At 46.0% G+C, this 20,774-nt stretch overlaps 1 protein-coding gene across 3 annotated transcripts in view; it reads left to right on the forward strand.

Annotated features, from left to right (window-relative positions):
* Positions 1-6,393, forward strand: part of SHISA9 (shisa family member 9) — a 283,052-nt gene extending 276,659 nt beyond the window's left edge. For all 3 annotated transcript variants that reach the window (XM_008141573.3, XM_054714246.1, XM_054714245.1), the window contains exon 5: positions 6,014-6,393. In XM_008141573.3, the coding sequence (XP_008139795.2) occupies positions 6,014-6,393 (380 nt within the window). The remainder of the gene's footprint in view (positions 1-6,013) is intronic.
* The last annotated feature ends 14,381 nt before the right edge of the window (positions 6,394-20,774 follow it).

Raw genomic sequence — 20,774 nt, forward strand, 5'->3', positions numbered from 1 at the left:
CAGCTGATGTCTGGTGGTCTAGGATGGCCTTGCTCAGTATCTGGCGATGAGCAGGCTGATGGCTGTGGTGATCATGGGCAACTGGCCTGCAGGTGTCTCATCCTGCAGGAGGCTAACCTGGGCTTCCTTCTTCACATGGAGGCAGGATTCCAAGAACCTAGGAGCAGAAACCGTAGAACTTGTAAAAGGCCAGAGTCAGGACATGTGTGACATCAAAGCCAGTTACAAGGCTAGGGCAGGTGCAAAGGGTGGAGAAATAGAGTCCACCTCTTGATGGAAGGAACTGCAAAGTAGTATGGCCATCTACTAGTATTATAATAAAAGCATAATATGCTAATTAGATTGGACAGCCAAACAACCTTCCAGATGTTATTCCAGGTGTCCTTCTGGACGAAGCTGCCACAGCAGGGGCTAAAGCAGAGGCAGTTAGGGGAGATTAGGCAGACAGGCAGAGTGGTTAGGGGAGATCAGGCAGGCAGAGGTGGTTAGGGGCAACTAGGCAGGCAGTCAGTGGTTAGGGGTGATCAGGCAGGCAGGTGAGCAGTTAGGGGTGATCAGGCAGGCAGGCAAGCAGTTAGGGGCTATCAGACAGGCAGGCAGAGTGGTTAGGGGCCATCAGGTAGTCAGGCGAGCAGTTAAGTGCATCAGGCAGGAAGCAAAGTGGTTAGGGGCGATCAGGAAGGCAGGCAGAGGTGGTTAGGGGCAACCAGGCAGGCAGGCAGAGTGGTTAGGGGTGATCAGGCAGGCAAGTGAGCAGTTAGGGGCTATCAGATAGGCAGGCAGAGTGATTAGGGGTGATCAGGCAGTCAGGCGAGCAGTTAGGTGCATCAGGCAGGAAGCAAAGTGGTTAGGGGCGATCAGGAAGGCAGGCAGAGTGGTTAGGGGTGATCAGGCAGGCAGGCAGGCGACCAGTTAGGAGCCAGTGGTCCCAGATTGCAAGAGGGTACAAGCCAGGCTGAGGGACCCCCGTGCATGAATTTCATGCACTGGGCCTCTAGTTTTGCTATAAACCACATGTTCCCTCTCCTGGAATGCTGCTTCTGTGACCAGATTGCAGTTACAGAGCACATCTTCGACATGCTTTCCCTAATCAGCTCTCCATCCCAAACAAACCAATGCCCCTCTTCACTCCATTTCATAGGGAAAACTAGGTTCTCAACACTCATGGGGGAAGAGGGAAGCAAAGAGGGGAGAAATGAAAGAGGGATGGATGGTTTGGATGTGTGCCTCCTTTGTGCTTAGCAGGTGGCCTGGCACAGAGTGAGTGCCCAATAAATGTCTGTTGGATCTAGCCCAGTTCTTTCATAGGCCAGGAAGCAATTTAAGTTATAATATTTCAGAATTGTGCCATGTAGCTTATATATCTCATATAATTTATTCCTCATGATAAACTGGAGAGTCGTTTATATTATCCTCACTTCACAACCCAGGAAATAGTTTTAAGAGGTTAAGTGACATTCCTGAGGTCTCAGAAACTCAGATGTGTCTGATTCCAGCCCTACAGACTTTCCTGTCCATTCCACTCTTATCCCACGTACTAAACACTTCCAATTCAGGGTTGGGAGAGGAGAAGGGTGTAGATTTTTCCTGTGGAGCTTCATGATTCCTCTTAAGGAGGGGCTTCTCCCCATACCTGCACTGATGTGGCAAGAGTGGAAGGCCTCTCTGACTATTTTTCTTTTGAACTTTTGAAGAAGGCATTACCTATCTCAGCTGTCAGGACATCTACTTCATAATCAATTTTCTCAGCTTGTCAGAAATAAGAACCCTTGAAGGCATCCCTTGCTCTGAGCAGACCTTAGACTAATCCGTTGTCTGGAAAGGGAAACATGGGAATGAATGATTGTGGATCATGCCTGGGGGTACAGTGACCATGAGTGAGGCTTTTATTAAGACACTGTCCACTAGAAGAAGAGGGGAAAGGAGTATCCACTCCAATAACTGCGATCTGGAGCTGAACAGTCACAGAAGCAGCATTCCAGGAGAGGGAACATGTGGTTTATAGCAAAACTAGAGGCCCAGTGCATGAAATTCATGCACGGGGGTCCCTCAGCCTGGCCTGTACCCTCTTGCCCTGGTATTCTCTATTCTGTTATGTTATTTTGCTCATACATTCATTCACTGAATATTTATTTATGGAGTATCTAATATATGCTGGGAACAAGGCTGGACATGATGGCCTTTGCAACGATAAGCAAAAATCAGACCTGGCCTTCTTTGCCTTCTTGGAACTCTAGTGGGAAATGCCTGTGGTATATCGTTAAAAGGGAAAAGCAAGTTTAAGGGGTTTGGAAACTACAACCCCATTTTTGTTCATTTAGAAAGTGTTTGCATTGTAAATTGACAGCATAAAATTGACAGCATATAAAATGAACTGCATAAAGAAGTGTGAAATGGCAGGCATGATCGGTGCTATGGACCAGAGCCTCCAAAGGTGGGATCTGACCTGGTCAGACTTCCTAGAAGGGAGGGGTACCTGACCTAAGAGGCAGTTGGGGATAACAGGAGGGAGATGGGAGTCCCTGCCTTTTAGTTCTTTATAAAAATCTATGTGCCAGCACTGTGCTAGATGCCGGGGCTCAGCCTGAAATTCTCAACTCTGCCTGCACATTAGAATCACTGGGGGGTGGGACTTAAAAAAAAATCTGTCTGAGCCAGACCTTCAGAGATTCTGATTAAATTGTTTGGGGGATGGGCCCTCTTTAAAAGCTCCCTCATGGGATTCCCATAGACTGCCAAGGGTGAGAGCCACTGACTTGTACAGATGGAAAGGTAGGGCTCCCTTTTATCGAAGCACTCATGGTCTAGTGGGAGGACACTGATGTGAAAATGGAAACCTATAAAGCAGCATGGACAGTGCTATGATAGAGCTGCGGTGCCTTAGGGAGCCTCAGGGAATCAGGAGGCAACACCTTGGCTAAGTCTTGAAGACAAATAACAGAGTCTTACATAAATGAAGGAGTGGGACAGCTAAGTTCCAACATCTGGTTCTCAGACCAACTCAACGACTTCATCGTACTCCTAAGACCAGATATTCTTCATGGAACTTATCATAAAACCATATGTAACTTTTATGTAATTTGTGGGACTATTTGGTCACTATCTGTTCTTCCCTATGAGGGTAGGGACCAAGTGTGTTTCCGAGTCTGCCTTATATTTCCCGTATCCAGTGCAAGCCCCACACCTACTTGATGCATGACTAAATGACTGAGCAAATTGCTCGAAGAGGTTTTGGTAATGAGCGACGCGGTTGGTTTTGGATTTTAGAAATATGCCTTTGATTGCAGTGTGGAGAATGCGCCCGAGGAGGTGAAACCTGAGGCAGGAAGGGGAGCAATATTCAAAGTGAGGGGAATGGGATAGGTTAGAGAAGTATTTGTTAGGCAAGGCTAGAAGGACTTGGGGGTTCAGCAGTTGAGCTGGGGGAGAAGAGGAGGGTTGAGTCAGCAACAGCGCCATGTTTGTGGCTTGAGTTGGTGTTTCTATGCCAGAGAGAAGGATGAGCCTGAAGAACTGATCCAAGCAATGTTGATGGGTTCCGGCTGGGCCACCTGGAGTGGGAGATGCCAGTGAGTCTGTCCTGGATGTCACTGGATATGTGAACTTTGAAGTTCAGGGTGGATATCAGAGCATCCGTCTATGGGAAACCCATGGCATTGGAAACCTAGAACTTTCCTCTGGAAGGCAGAAAGATGGAGATCTAATCTCACTCATGCCGCTTTAAGCAATGCCTGGCATTTCGTGAATGTGCATGTGCTTGTAGCATCTTCAGTAGCAGACTCCCAGGTTCCTTTTGGCTCTGAATGCTGTATCTTCTTACAGCTCTAGGATTTATGGAAAGGAGGACTTTCTCTTGAAAGATTGTGTCTGTCAGGGTTATTTACATTGACAGGAACAGAAACCCAACTTAAACTGTAGTAAGCCTGGAAAGTCAACATGTGCCTTCCTGAGGCGTCGTGTTGAGAAGGAGTCTGAGTGGAGGCCATACTTGCCAAGAAAGAGCCCTGTGATGAATGAGTGATGTCCACCATGGGTGCAGAGGGGCAAGTGGAATGCATTTTTGCCCACTCAGCTCTGAAACCATAGCTTTACCTCCAGGGCCTTTCAGAAGCATCATATGGAGTTAGGTTCTACCCTGGCTCATCCACTAACTATGGGTAACCTTCATTAAATCATTTTACATGCCTGAGATCGACAGTTCATAATCCATCCAGCAGGAGTTAAAATCAGGGTTGTTGAGAGGATCAAAAGAGATAAGAAACATGGAACTGGGGTGGGCCCCATGAATTTAAATAAATTAATGTGTGTAATAGAATGGGATGTTGTGAGTGTGGAAGAAAGAGCAGCAAATATTTCTAATCTCCCAAGAGATGTACATTTAAAGGTGTATTGATAAGACATTAATTGAAGAAGTGTAGAGGATCTTATAAGGAAATAATTGCAAGAGAAAATAAAAAGAGGTAACCCAAATTTATCAAATACATAAATAGGGAAAGGAAGAGAGAAAGTGAATGACAGAGAGAGAGAGAGAAAAAGAGAGAGAGATAGAGAGAGAGAAAGGAGGGAAGAGGGAAGAAAGGAAGGAAAGAAGGAATAAAGAAAGGAAGAGAAAAGAAGAAAAAAGGAGAAAGGAAGGAAGAGACAAAGAAACAAAGAAGAAAGAAACAGTAAAAAAATAAAAGAGAAAAAAGGGGAAGAAATCAATGCTGGAGAGTGTGGTGAAATGGAGTGGAAATTGATATAACTCTTTTGTAGCACAGTAGGCAATATATATCAAGGGCCTTAATAATGTTCACACCCTTTAAAAGTAATTTCACTTCAGGTAATTCATTTCAGGGCCGGATAGTAAATATTCCAGGCTGTGGGCCAGGCAGTCTGGGTCACATGTACTCGAATCTACCACTGCAGAGCAAAACCGCCACAGGCACGGGAAAATGAATAGGAGTGGCTGTGTTCCAGTAAAACTTTATTTTCAAAAATAGGCGGCGGCTGGATTTGGTCCATGGGCTGCAGTTTGCCATCTTCTGATGTAGATTAAGAAAATATTTTTAACATCATGCTAAATTCAAAATTCTGAGTGCAAAGAGAGCTTTAATCCAGAAGATTCTCATCTCAGCTTTATCTTTATTAGCAAAATATTGGCACAATTGAATGTTCATCAACAGGGGCATTGATTAATTTTTAATAGTTCCATTCAATAAAATATTCTTTTGGCATTAAAATATGTTTATTACTAGTTTATAACAATGGGGGGGGGAGGATGCTTGATAGAATATTACCTAAGAAATCAGTTATTTACAATGATAATGATGATAATGGTGGTGGCTAATATCTAAGCATTTTACACACATCGTATCATTTAACCCTCCAAACAATACTATTGAATATACTTTTTATTGTGAATACGTGCCTTATGCAGAAACTGATGATAATAAAAGTTAAGTCATTTAGCCATAGTTACACTGTTAGTAGTTGGCAGAGTTGGGATTTGAACACAGGTCTGCTTGACTGCTAAAATCAAACACACCAATAAAAATTCCCGAATAATTCTGTCTATTTAGAAGACCAGGAAAAGATAGACTCAGGTGTTGATATGGGCTCTCTTGAGTGTGGGGATAGACACGAATATTTCTCCACATGTTTGATATTTTCTCTACGGAGAATGCATGATTTCAATAACGAAGAAACAACTCTTGCATTTTATAAGAAAACCAAGGATAACAGAGCGTTAGGGTTAAGTGTGGTGGGGATTGCTTATCTGAGGGGGTCCAGAGGTGCTGTCGGGTGCCCTACCCCCTCGGTCCTGCTCTTGTCTGTGAGAAGGACACGGCCCTGTCCTTCCTTCTGTCTGTTCCAGGTGAAGTTTCTGGTGTGTGTGTCGTTTGGACTGTGGCCCACTTTGATGGCGTTTTTCGGGTTGACTTGCCAGTCCCTAACTGTCTCTCTCTCTCCTCTCTCTCTCCCTCTCTCTACCCTCTCCTGCCCTTCTCCTTCCACCTGCCCCACGCTCCAGCCGACAAGGCCAATGACGACTTCTACTCCAAGCGCCGGCACCTGGCCGAGCTGGCGGCCAAGGGGAACCTCCCTCTGCACCCCGTGAGAGTGGAGGATGAGCCGCGGCCCTTCAGTCCCGAGCACGGCCCCGCCAAGCAGAACGGACAGAAGTCTCGCACCAACAAGACATCCTCACACCCCCTGGCCTACAACTCCAACACCAACTTCAAGGGCTGGGACACCGGCGAGCATTCTCTCCGGCGGCAGGCTTACGGCAGCAAGGGCAAGCTGGGCACTGCCGAGTCGGGCTCCAGCGACCCCCTGGGAACTCGCCCCCAGCACTACCCACCCCCACAGCCCTACTTCATCACCAACAGCAAAACAGAAGTGACTGTCTGAGCTGGCGCCACACGGAGCGTCCTGGAGACCACACTCAACTGAGAGGCAAAAAATATCCCGGCCCTCACGCTCCCTGGCCTCGCCCCACACAGCCACCCACCACTCACTCTCCGCACCCACAGACCAGAAACCCACTGGTGACACGGAATCACGCTTGTCCTGGGTCATGCCTAACACGTGTTGGCGGGCAGCTGAGCAGAAATGAAGCATGGACGTCCAGCAGTACCGCAAAGGGGAAACTGAGGCGCACCCTCTTTCGGCCTCAGGCCCAAGGTTGCCGACTCAACATGCCCAAACCGTGGGGCTAATTTGTTCTTTTCCTCCTAACTTGAAACTAAAATCCCTGATGAAAAATAACAGTAGCACAATATAGAGAAATTGTCCATTTGAGCACATACACCATTGGCCACGAGCTGTCCATTTCTGGGTGAACAAGCCAGGGCGGAGGGCGGGTAGGAAATGCGGGGACACCAGAGATGAGTGTACTTGAAAAGAGGAGTCCTTTGGGAAGAATCTGCACATTAGAAGCATTTTCTAATCCTAAGAAGTGGTGGTGTGGACACACCATTTTGACGAAAGTGAGACAGTAGCTGGACCTGAACCATTCTATTTCTAGTTCTCTTCATATCATCCATGTCTGAAGCAAAAAAAAAACAACCTTCAAACTCCCAAAACGTAAACGACCCGGAACCCACTAACAGTGACGGGGAAGAGAGAACATTTGAGGACTCTCATTAAGACCATGACTATGGAAATGGGAGGGGTGGGCTTTGATGGCAGGGAGAGGGTCCAGAGAATATTAAATAACTTTTCTTTATAAAGAGAAAAATGAAATATAAGTCCACTACAAAACAGACAAGAACAGCAGACTCATTTTCATCCCAAATCTTCAAGACTTAGGAAATCAACAGTGACATCAAGAACAATGAAAAGAAAAGTCACAGCTGAAAGGTCAATGAGAGGCAAGAAGGGGACCCAGGTGGCCGGTTTCTGGCATGTCCCCCTGGCCTCTGAGACCACACAGAGACACACTAACCAGGCCTCCACTAACCGTCAGTCCCCGGCTCCCCTCCCTTCAGCCCATTGCCGCCACCGCCACCACCAAATTTCAACTGCTTTGGACTGAAGATGTCATACGCGTGGGTGGTGCCTTCAGTGTGTTACCGTTTAGTGACCGTCTCAATTCCCAAGTGCAACCTGTGTTCTTTCAGCCTCCCTCCCTCCTGTGTTTCTGCAGTGGTAGAAGATGTTTCCATCCTCCCTTTGTTGGCGAGCCCACCCCATCACCCCCTCTGGGAGCGCTGAGCAGTGTCCGGGGTACCTAAAGACCAACACCTCCCTACCTCCCACCCTGTCCAAAACCCATGCTCTACCACTTTCTAGCTCCCCAAACCTATCAAGCGTTTCCAGTCCCATAATTCCCAGGGGACCCGCAAACCGCCTATCTAGACATTTAAGGGTGTTCATCTCCCATCCAGAATTCCCTGAGGTGGTTTTCAGGTTGGTTCTCACAGCCAATGTCCCAACAGAGGCAGTTTTCGTGCTGGTTCTATTTGTTTTATGGAAGTCCAAAGAGGGTTGTTGAGAGAGAAGAGATTTGTATTTAAGGTGAGACGTTCTCAACCAGTCCCCAAAGGTCTAGGTCTTAGCTAATTAACAGGGATCTTTGAGAGCCCCCAGCTGTTCCTGTGTCAGAAGCTGTACATGGTCCCAACAAGTCTCAGAGCACTTCCTGGGATGCTGAACTCCAGCGCTCTGCCTCCCCCACCTCTCCCTCTGATGCCACAGAATCAGGCAGACCAGGTGGTCCTTCTCCTGCTCACTCCCAGCTGACCTGCGGACATTGACAATGCATTTTGTCTATCTGGGCTTTAGTCTTTGGCCTGAAACATGAGGAACTGAGGCCTGATCAAGCTTTTCAGACTTTTTGAAATAGCAAAACCTCTGCCATTTTTTAAAGAGGAAATTGTGCACAGAAGCCACTATGTAAGATTCCCCTTTCAGAATGAGGCTCTGTGCTGGACGAAGCAGGCATGACAGATTCAGTGCCCACTTTCTCAGCCTCTTTGCTGGGACCCCAGCACTCCCTAGAGTGGAGGAAACACCACTGGGCTTGGTTTCCTTGACTTAGTTACCTGTAGACCTGCGACACACTTTTGGTATCTGTCCCCTTCACAGTATTTGTATCTAAATCCATTCACTTTTAAAAGAAACACTTTCTGCCATCATCACAAATAGAAAACCAGTATCAGTCACCCTAAATAGAAAGTAAGTATAAAAATCAGTACAAAGGCAACAAAACAGCAATTGTCAAGTTCTAGCTAGATACCATTGCTGTGGAAGGGTCTGAACCTATAGCCTGGTATTTGCGTGTTTCTCTCTCTCTCTCTCTCTCTCTCTCTCTCTCTCTCTCTCTCTCTCTCTCTCTTCCCCCTATCTTCCCTCCCTCCTCTCCCCCCTCTCTGTTTTTTTTTAATTAAAACAAGATTAGCACATGTTAAAGAATTGTCAAAGATATACCAGCCTCTAATGAAGACTTTCTCCTTGAAATAACCAGATCTACTGAGAAAAATGCAAATGGAATCATTTCCTATGTGACTCAATGCTAATTAGTGCCATGCCCATGTACTACTTACACTCATTTTGCGTATGCTAGTGGTACACAGCCCACGCTTCAGAAAGCACTGGGCTGGCTTATCTGGGAGGTTCCCTCCAGCTCAAAAGTTCTGTAATTCTAGTCTCCCTCTTAGCTCAACTTGGCTCTCTGCCCTCAACTCACTTCATCTCACCTTTACCCCAACCCTGGTTAAGGACTTTTTTAGGTCTCTAAATCTACAGGATTTTATTTATTGTCTACGTTCCTTCTCTTCTGAGTCATCATTATCCGGTGGCTTCTGTTAGCTGGGGGTCCGCAGCTACAATTTGGGTGGCAGGGTTGTGACATGGTCAAAAGGATGTAGCTGTGATGGCGACCCAAGAAGAACCATGCTTCATAGTCTCGTCACCTTCCAATTGGCTTCGGGAACCAAACTGAGGGGGGAGGGGAGTGTGGCCAGGGAAGTGTGTTCTTTGGTCTTCTCTGGGGAGGGTGAACAGACTTCATGATGCTGAGAGTGTCCCGGGAACTGTGACTGCCATGGATCAACAAGGATCCAGTAGCTAGAGTAGGGAGACATAGAAGAGAACCCAGAATAAAGCAGAGAGACTATTTCTTCCCCATCCCATGCCCGGCACTAGCCTCTACTTGCCTTTAGCCATTCCAACTTCCAACCCCGTGGGAGCAGAGTCTTCCCTCCCTTGGCCTTCCCAGAGCATCTCAGCCTCCATCCGCCTTGGGCTCCACCTGGCCTCCCCATCTAACCCCCCAGGTTTTTGTGCAAATGGAGCATATTTTATGTGCGAATATTTTAGTAACCGTATGTTCTGCAAGTAAACCTGTGTTAATACTTGTCAACAACTGCAGAGTTTATGATACCAATAACACTTCCTACAATGAAGACAAAAAAAAAACATTTGTTTGTTTTCTAAGAATGTTTATTTGTAAACATATGTATTCACTATATTAATATGAATTTCTTACCTGGCAATAAAACTGATTATATGTGATGCTGTTGGGCTTGCCATGTATCTTTCTAGGGTCCAATATCCTTACCTGCATTTTCATCAGGGGGTACCACTATTAGTATGGAGAGCTAAATTTTTAATATTTGGAGCGTATGGGAAACCTTTACAGGGAAAGCAACATTTTAGTTAAGAGCAATTCAGACACATTTTTCAGCAGGCTTTTTTTTTTTGTCTGCAGCCTTTCTAATGAACCTGTGTCATGTCTCCTAGTTCACTTTCTGCCTTAAAAAATGTCCCATTGCTACGTCTCCTGTTCATAACTAAATGTATCCTTAATGGTCAAGAATCTTGCTAAGATTTGCACTTCTGTTTGTACCAGTGACCAGGGTTGTAAAACCCACAAATATTGAAAGGATGGGAGATTGGAATCTTCCCCTACTTATTAAATTTGATTTCTTGCCTGGCTTCTGTTAGCACTAAGTTTGAAATTTTCAGAAACCTGCCTCGGTATGGTTCCCTGGAAAGGGATTCTGAGACACAGATGTGAGGGCAAGTAGTTTATTTGAGAAGCGGAAGGGGACGCTGGTAGGGAGTGGGGAAGTGAGACAAAGAAAGGAAAGCAGTCAAAAATGGTTACTTTATCGTACCAGCCACCACGGTGACTGACTGGAGTAAGGCAATAGGGGAACTTTGGGGAAAAGGCGTAGAATTGTCACACACTCAGAATCATTGCACCCAAATGGGTGTCAACACACTGACTCCCATCGGACATCATTTGAGCATTGCTTTCAGGGAGTGTTGATATTCAGACATTTCCAAGTCAGAGGCATTTCCATTGGAGAAAGCCTTAGGCACAGACATGCATCTACTAGTAACTGGAAATCAGACATTGTGTACTGAAGTCCTAAAGACCCAACGGATGGAGCCAGGAGCTCACAGGGGCTGCTCAAAGCCAGAGTTCTGAGGTCTCCTGGGAATGAAGCTTCCCCCCACCAGATACTTAGAGAAATTATCAATGTCGAGCAAAGGGGATAGTGGACCGCAGTCTGTAGTCAGAGGGAGTGTTCTTTCACTGGGATTTGAAGACCCTTCATTGGCCAGATGGTCACGTGGTGTCTCCCAGAGGAGATCCCATGGGCGCGCTGTCTCTCTCTCTGGGGCATAATTCTGGTTATCAGAGAAGCATGGATGGCAGGGGATGCTCCTCCGGTACTTGGAAATTGTCCAGGGGTGGAGTCATTCGCTGACCAGTACACATCACAGCCCTCAGGATGCAGGAGAATCTTGCCTTGGGGTTGGGTTTGGGTTTAAATACTAAAAATCCAATAGTGCAGCCACTGCATGGCTACCACTCATACACAACAATCGTATCAGGCATATTTGTAGAGCTCCCTCTACGTGCCAAACACTATTGAAGATTTTACATGCATTGTCACATTTGACCCTCACCAATGTATAAGGTAGCACTATTAGCTTTGGAGCTGGGAAATCTATCCACGACTTGAGGAATTGTGATTTAACGAGGAAGTGGTGGAACTGGGATTTGAACTGCAGAGCTCTTATTAACTACTATACCAGTAGTTCTCACTTGGATGAGCATGTGAATCAGTAGGGAAACTTGATAACAATGCTGATTTTCAAGCTTCTCCCACAGAGATTGAGATGAGGTAGGTCTGAATGGGGGCCCAGGATTCGGTGTTTGTAACAGACACCCTATCATCACAAATCAGTGGCTCCTGCACCACACCTGTGAAGTGTTGCATGATGCCACGTTCCCTGATCCAACATCTACTGGCTGTCACTGACCTGGAGGCATTGAATGGGTCTGATGCTGCCTCACTTGATGTTTCTGTCTTTCAAGTCTGCTCTCCAACAAAACAGACTTTATTTCAGAATGCTTGAGTGTTTCTGATGTAGACAGAAAACAATGACCAGAAGTGACCCCCGGGGCAAGCAGAGAGTGTGCCTTAATTTTGTATGATCTTGGGAAAGTCATTTCCACCCCATAGGAGGAGGTGTGATCTTTTGGGTAAGAGCAGGAACTTTGTAGTCAGGGGACCCACGTCTGAATTTAAGTGGGCACAATAGTAGCACCTATCAAAGGGTTGTTATGAGAATTATATAAAGCAGTCTACATGAAGCTCCCCAAATAGCTCCCAGACAATATTATTTTCAAGATTTTCGAACCTCATTTGGAAATCATCATCTACCCCAGGTTCTGCGCAAGGGATTAGAAGCAACACCAAGTTTCTTTGCTTGGGGTAAGATGTATCTGAACTTGGTGTGATGCCATTTCTTCCAATGCTTTGGCTGTTGGTGATGTTACAAGCATGTTAGAGATCTGATTTTACTGCAGATCCCTTTGGATACAGCTTCAGTGAATGTTAAAAATGGGAAAGAAGATAAATTCTTGCTCAGTGTGGTTTTCTTGAGGGAGGGAATTTTTCAGATCTAGAGGTCTATAGGGGATAAAATCATAATGAATAAGATCCATGGTAATAAAATAAGTTGTGAATTCCTGGTTTCAGATGGTTTATCAGTTACCTATTGCTGCTTAACTATGCAGTTACTCCAAAACCTTGCAGCTTACAACACACATTTATTATGGGGGGTCAGGAATCTGAGCATGCCTTAGCTAGGTCCTATGCTCCAGGGGTCTCTCAGGAACCTGCAATCAAGGTGTCAGGCAGGGTTGGAGTCTCCTCTGAAGCCTCAAGTCAGGAGAGATCTGCTTGCAAGCTCACCCGTGTAGCTGTTGGCAGGATTCCCTTCCTCAGGGACTGTTGGCCAGAGGCCATCCTCAGTTTCTCCAATATGGCAGCTTGCTTCATTTAAGACAGCCAGAGAGAGTCTGCTGGCAAGAAGGAAGTCACAGTCTCTTCTCATCTAATGACTGAAGTGACAGTCTCTCAACGAGGCCATATTCTATTGGTTAGAAGCAAGATGCTCAAGGGGAAAGGATTACTTATGGCTGTGAAGACCAGAAGATGGGGGTCATTTGGGGTCACGTTAGAGGCTGCTGCCACAGATGGTAGCTAAGGCCCTTGCAGCACAGACATCGGAGCTGTTATTTGTTTTGTGGGTAGTGAGTCTAAGCACAACTCTGACATCGCTATCACTTTCAGACACATAACTAACTTAACTGGGATCAAATCTTAGCCCCACCATTTCCGTGCCTCGGTTTCTCCATCTTCAACAACACAGATAATAATAGCACCCACCCCTCCGTTTTATTGTGTGAGGCATGTACTATGGAATGGACGAGCAGCACAAGCGATTGCCCGACAAAGACGAAATGTGAGCTCTGCCTTGCTTCCCAGCCCCTTCCTCTTGCATGTGGATGGGGGGCATGTGCTGGGTTTTGGACAATATGAGTGGAAACTATGCAGGCCACTCTCAGACCTGGTTCATGAAAACCTCCAGCACAATCCTCCCAAGCCTCTCCCCCACCTGCCGGATAGATGCCAATGCCTAGGGCAACCTTGGAAACCACACATTGAAGCTGGCTGAGCCTTGGTCGGCTCAGCCTTTGAATGGTTTTGTGGAACAATGACTTTCCTCGCTAGACCACTCCCAACACTAACTGGACTTATTGTGCCTGAGAAATGATGTTATGTTGTATTAATCCCTGAGATTTTTAGGGTTTATCTGTTAGAGTAGTTAAAATGTCCTTGACAAATACAACAGATGACACATTTTGAACAGTGTCTGGCACATAAAAAACAATAAATGTCAGGTCTCCTGTTGCCATCATCATCATCATCATTATCATCTTAACTAATCTTTAAAATTCTCCTTTGTGTTAAGAAAATTTCATACTTGGTCTTTAATCCTCCTAACAAGTCTGAAAGGGTTAGAAACCCCATTTACTCGATAAGAAAACTAAGAACCAAATGACTTACTTAAGGGCACAGAGCAAGTGCTGCAGTGGGAAGGTAAACCTGGCTTTGACTCTGGTTCCACCATTGCCAGCATCCCACTTAGCCCTCTCGAAGTAGCTGGTGCAATCTGGATCCAGTTATGGAGGCCAAACCTCTGCAGGAAAAGAATGGCTGCGTCGTCAGCCTGGCATCTCACTTGTTTTCTTGTCAGATCCCAAATCCCAACTCGTGCTGTGTTGTACAGTTCAAAGAAAGCACTTCACCTCAAGAAATGTCATGGTTGCTAGAAATAATTTTGTCACATCTTAAATTTTTCCTCTTTGCAAGTTCAGAGGTTTGTTTCAGTTAGAGTCAAATCTTATAATGCCTCATTTTAAAACATTATAAAAGGGCACGTCATTTTTTTTAAATGATGTTTTTATTGATTTGAGAGAGAGAGAGAGAGAGAGAGAGAGAGAGAGAGAGAGAGAGAAAGGGAGAAGGAGAGAGAGAGAAAGGCAGAGGGAGAGAGAGAAATGCAGTTTGGCTGCCTCCTCCATGCCCCCTACTGGGATGGAGCCTGAAACCCAAGCATGTGCCCTGACTTGGAATTGAACCCTTGACCTTAAGGGATGACACTCAACCAACTGAGCCTTAGCAGTCAGGGAAAAGGACACCTCATTAAAAAAAAAAATCTCAGCATCCAAATAGAACATTTCATTGTCTTCATCTTAAAGATACAAAATGAGAAGATTCTGAAAAGGCAATTTATAATGCACAGGTGCCTTATTTTTGGTAATTGGAAGCTACTTTTCATGCTGTAATTTTGTTTTTTGGTTTTGCTGCCCACTTGTCAAAGGCAGTTGAGCTGGATGTACAGGAACTCTACAAGCTGGGTGTCAGTTGAGTCCCCAGATTTAGGGTAACAAAAATTAACACCATGTGGGTCTTAAAGCCTCTATCCTGGGTTTCATTATTTGCCATGGAAATCTGCCTCATGGATATTTAATACTTCCTCAAACTGAGCCAATAGAACTTTGGAGAAAATTTAGAGACACTTCTGTGTTTGTTTTTTCTCAAAACATCTCATTTAGTTATTTGTTCAACAAATACAGGCCACCTACTATGTGCCAGGCATTGTCCTGTGCCTTGGGGACACAGGGATTCCTCCCTCCCTCACCAAAAACAAAGGCAGATGGAAGATGGACAAGTGGATAAACTAGTCCCATAAAGAGAGTCATCCTGGGTAGAGGAAAGCCTTGATGCCACATAGTCTTGGATTCAAGTCCCCTCCCTAGCACTTCTAGCTATGTGGCCTTGAGGACATTAATGAGCTTTTTTTTCAGAGCCTAGGTTTTCTCAGCTCTAGAATGGACACAATCAAACCTACCTTGCAATGTTGCTTGAGCTTTTAAGATAAGGTGTGTAAGACAGCTAAGCATGGTGAATGTTTAATAAATTGGAGTTATCAATGTGAAGCATTTGCTTTCATTGATTTATACTTATTGAAAGCAGGATAATGGGCTAGCTTGGTTTTTGCCTCTGTTTATGCTGGGATCCCCAGAAGGATCCTTGTGCGAGGAGAAACTGGTAAGGGAATGGTGGGAATTAGATAGATGGAGAAGAAGGCAAACAAGGGTACGATTTCCGGCGGTGTCCCACAGAAGGTAGCTCTGGTGTGCACTAGACCTTAGAATCTGCACCTACCCCGAGCAAGGAAGTGGGGCTTTCATTCTCACACAGCCGCCAATCATTAGCTAAAGAGATGGGAACCCCCAAGAACTCTGGCTCCCTGCATGTGGGGGAAATGTCAATAGACTTAGGGAAGACCTGCAAAGCTGTCATGTGCTGGTAGTTTGAATCACGGACACACGGGATCTGGAAGAGGTGCATAAAAACAGAAAGATATATGAGGATATCTGGGTAAAATGCCAATGCCCTTTTATGACTTCTGGGCGCCATTAGTCCTGGCTCAACTAGCCCAATCAGTAAGAGGAGATTTTCCTTGGAGAACTTAACCTGTCCAAATGTGGCTAATGGGAGGCATAGGGGCCTAGCTTTGGGGTCAGCCTGGTTTAAGACAAAATCTCAGCGCCCCCCCCCACCTTTTATAGCCAGTGTCATTGTGAATAACTGTTTTAGCCTCTCTGACTTAAATTTTCTCATTTATAAAATAGGAATAACGATACACTTCTTTTGTAGGCTTGTTCTACAAAGAGATCTTTCTGTTCACGGATTTATTTGACAAATATATACTGAGCAGCTGCTATATGTCAGGCTCGGGGCTAAGCATTGGTACACTGAAATGAATCAGACACCAGTCCTGCCTTCCAAGGCGTTGGCATCAAGTGGAGGAGGCAGACGTATAAATTACAGACTGCATGTCCTTTCTTGTACATCCCCTCTTCCTCTGTCTCCCTCTCTATCTATGTCTTGTTTTTGACACTGGTCGTTTTTCCTCTCCTTCCTTCCGCTTCACTTCCTTCCTCCTGCACTTGCTCTCTACGTTTCTGTTGTGCATCCTCCTACCCTCACCACGGTCCTCATTTTCACATCAACAGGACAATATCCAGCCTTCTGCCCTGTCCATTTCCTGCCTCCCACGGGTGTTTGCCGAGGGTCCTTCAGAAGGCTGTGGAGTCTATGAAGTCCTGAGAAATTAAATTCATCCCAGTCCCTCAGGTGTGACCAAAGGTGACTTAGAGACAATATAAAGCCACCCGGTGCCTCAAACCAGCTTAGGGGCCAGGATAGGGTGGAGTGTGGGGAGCACAGGGGCAACTGTGTCCTGGGGAAGGACAGATGGAATATATGGCTGATTGCTCTGTGGCAGTGCTGGGTCTCGGAGGATCTGGATGCCATCGCTGATCTCTGCTGTTATGCAGATGTGTGGATGCCCAAGTGCACTGGGATCGGCGTCAGGAAATTCCTGGTTTCCATTCTAGCTTTGGGACTAATGTGTGATCTGGGACTTTGTTTTCCTCAGCCTATGATATAGAGGCTGTGATCTTTCAGGACTGCTGGGGTCCTCTTGGCCAAGTACTCTGCCTTTGAATATTTTAGATTCCTCCTCCCTCCCCCCCCCCCCCCCCCCCCCCCGCCCCCCAGTGTGTCAGCCTTGAAATGGAACCCACTCGGTGATCCTATAATAACAATCAACTCTTTTTTTTTTTTTCATTCCAAAAGTCTAGGGGGTGATTCGCTTTGGGTTTGAGAAAGATCTAAACCCAGGGCCCTGGAAGCAGGCCATGTGGGCTGGAACCCAGTGGCCATTTCACTGTGGAGTTGTGGGCAGCTGTTGCAGTGAGAAGGGAACTCTGGCGACTCAGACCAGAATATCATGCAGTTTCTCCAGCAGGCTCTGAAACCAGCATTTTAAGAACCATACCAGGGAGTTGGTGGATCACTGAAAATACCTTCAAGACACATGAGCTTGACTTTCCCCCCAATATCCTGCCTGAGTCGTGGAAGGTCCGAGCATCTTTTGTTGTCTGCACAATAGGGCTCTTCACCCCAGCCCATTTTCCTGCAGAATTCCTAGCAGGAACAGATGGAAAAGCAGATGGGAAACTCTAAGAGGGTCCACAGAATCAAAGATGATGGCCTTTGTGTGTGAAGTTGCACCACCTCAAGCTCCCACCTCTTTTTCTCAGAAACAGGCAGAATATTTGACAGAACACTTGAGCTCCTCGTCCCACCTCCTGAATCTCTTGAGCCCCACTTCACTTCCTCTTGATCAATTGTTTTTTCTTTAGCCGTGGCTGTGGCAGCCGCTGAGCAGGTACACCCACATCGCACCTGGTCCAGGTGTGCTGCTGAGATTTCACCTTCTGCTTCAACACCTCCCTACCTGTCTCCATCGTGTGGGATAACATTCGGAAGCATGTGCAATGTGGAAGCGTGAGGGGTTGGCACCCCATGGGCCAAACCTTGACCAGTAAGGGGTGGGGACTGGAGGTGCATATTCCCCATTCCGCCTCTTGGAAGAAGAGCTCTGAGTGCATTCTATCAGCTCCTCAGAGGCCCCAGTGGGCTGGAGCCCATGTGTCCACAGTGGTCATCAAGTTCATAAAGCCCTCTGTGATTGGCTTTTCCTCCTTCTCTCTTTTACTTTTCCCGGCCCCTCCTCCTTTTTCTGGGGATCTCTCCCCAAAACAACTGTCTTGAAGCTCTACGTTGTACCTGTGTCACATGGAAAACCTTATATAAAGTGGTTCTCTAGAATGATTCTGCCAAGTACAACCTTAACCTTGAACCTTTTCTCCAAACCCACCCGCACATACCACACTCCATCCTGTGAGGCTCTCAGTTATTTTGAGGACCCACCAGCTCTTGAGCCGGAGGGGATACACATCCACTTGGGCACTAATTGGCCCTGGACAAGAGTGTTATGAAACACCCCCATTAGGTGAAAAGGTGGGTACAGAAGAGAAGATTTAACTAATGTCTCTTAACACTCACTATGACTAAGGAGACAGAAATGAGATGCCATTGAAAGTTACCACTCCCCCCAACCCCCCCGGCCCCCACCACACATACTTTTTTATAATCCTCCCACTTCCTGTTTTCTCTTGGGAGATTAAAAAGTGTCTTCTCACACATTTCTCATATCAGAAGTTAATGAGAATTCTAATTAGTGTTACTGCACACTTTGGTGGTAGTTTGCAAAAAATGTGGCTCTGGCTTCTTGTTTGTCAGGCTGCCAGTCTTTTGCATCTTCGCCAAATATGCCCGCTCTAATAATAATCATCATCACTATCATTTATTGAAAGTCTACTATGTGCCAGGCAATTTGCATACATTGGCACTCGCCTTTACAAAAATCAGATGAGGTAGAAACGTTTCACCCTCATTTTGGATGCGGGAAGGGAAGCCCAGGCTGGTGAAGAGATTGGCCTGAAGCTATGCAGCTAGGAATTGGCAGGCCTGGGATTCAACCTCAAGTCGATTCTCTGGTCGAGAACTTTCCAGGCCCAGCTTGCACAGAGGATCTTGGAGAGAGAAGAGAAGACAGCAGGATAACTTGTCACTGCTTCTGGAAAAGCCATCCATTCCAATCAGAGTATTTGCTAAGTTATGATGCCCCCAGCCTCTGTTTCTTGGTCTCTGGGAACAGTGCTATAGTCCTCATTTTCACATCAACAGGACGATATGCAACCTTCTGCCGAGGGTAGAGAATCCCAGGAGACTCTGAGACACCTAATTAGAGGGGGAGTAATATCAGACCCTGGAACAGACTGATTGCTTATTCATTATTCTCGTTATGTCTGAATCCTTCCATCCATCGTACTGAAGGCTGTCAGCAATTACCACTGCGTTCCTTTCAGAAAGGGGCCTCTTGGCCTGGTAATCATCTCTGCAAGAAATGAACAGTCTCAGGGCAGACTTCCTGATGTGACATCAAACTTCTGCTCTCTGGGGCTGCCCAGTGAATCCTCAGCCAACACCTTGGGGGCAAAGCGAGAGAACTGGACTGTTGCAAAGGCAGAAACAGTCCCTTCAGCACTTGTTAAGCGCCAGTTGTCGTGTTGAGCAGGTGTGCCCAGAGGCAACGTGGTCTTGACAGATCAGCAGATTAATGCCAGGTAATGGAGGATCAGGTATGAGCTGGATCGTCTGCACAACAAGAGGGAGCTGGGTCTGTTCCCCCTCTCCTCTCAGCGAGGGCCTCTTTCTCATCTTTATCTTCCTCCTCTCTCCTTTACTCATCCTCCTGAGTATCTACTTAACACCACACACTGTGTGCCTGACTTTACCAGGTCAAGAGCCTCACCCTCCCACTGCCTCCTCACACTTCCTCCTCCCCTCTTCTATTCTGGTTCTCTCTCTCTCTCTCTCTCTCTCTCTCTCTCTCTCTCTCTCTCACACACACACACACACACACACACACACACACACATTTATTTCTGTCTGGATCTCTTTCTTCCTTTGTTGTTCAGGCACTTGCCAGCCTCTAAAGCCTGCCTTTCCCCCCAGACACATTCTCTCTGTCTCCTCTCTGTCTCTCTGTTTCTCCTCTCTTCATCCCCACTGTGGGGCTCTATGTCTCTTCTCTGACTTTCCGTTTCACTCTCTCTTTTTCATAGACATAAAAATGATTCATTCTATTTTGAGGTCAGTCTACATTAAAGCATCATCGTCTTCTCCCATTTCCACTTGTGTTGCCCTAAACCCGTGGTCGGCAAACTGCGGCTCGCGAGCCACATGCGGCTCTTTGGCCCCTTGAGTGTGGCTCTTCCACAAAATACCATGGCCTGGGTGAGTCTATTTTGAAGAATTGGCATTAGAAGAAGTTTAAGTTTAAAAAATTTGGCTCTCAAAAGAAATTTCAATCATTGTACTGTTGATATTTGGCTCTGTTGACTAATGAGTTTGCGACCACTGCCCTAAACAAGCATCATTCAAGTTCAAAAGAAGTTAAACCTGGATATGGCTGACTCCACAGGTTGTGCTGTTAGAAGCAGCCTCAACTTCCTTCTTCTACATCCAATCTGTTTCCAGTTCCTGACAAGTTCATACTCTATTTCTCAAACATGATACGCACCTCCCTATTTATCCATTCAACATATACTACTTAATCACCTGCTATATGTCAGCATCTATACTAGTAAGTTTGGGACAAGTGACAGGAAAGACCGAATAAGACATGATCCCAGTCCACAAAGAAGAGATGACCACTTTCTTTGTATAAGTTTTCTTCACTTCATGTCTAGGTTAGCATAACACATTTTTGTCAACCCTCTCTCCATTATGCAGCTAGATTACCCAAAGCTTTGTTTAAACATTTTAATAGAATCCCTTCCCTGTGGAATAAAGAAGTGTTATATAACACCCTCTATAACCTGTCCTGCAGCCTCCTGGACTCATCTTTTACTTTTCTCTACCTTTTCGTATTCTAGTAAATTAGGCTGTTATAAGTTTCCCCTTAAACCACCAGCTGTTCCCTGCCACCTGACC

Source organism: Eptesicus fuscus, chromosome 4, assembly GCF_027574615.1.
Source record: "Eptesicus fuscus isolate TK198812 chromosome 4, DD_ASM_mEF_20220401, whole genome shotgun sequence".
NCBI classification, from domain to species: Eukaryota; Metazoa; Chordata; class Mammalia; order Chiroptera; family Vespertilionidae; genus Eptesicus; species Eptesicus fuscus.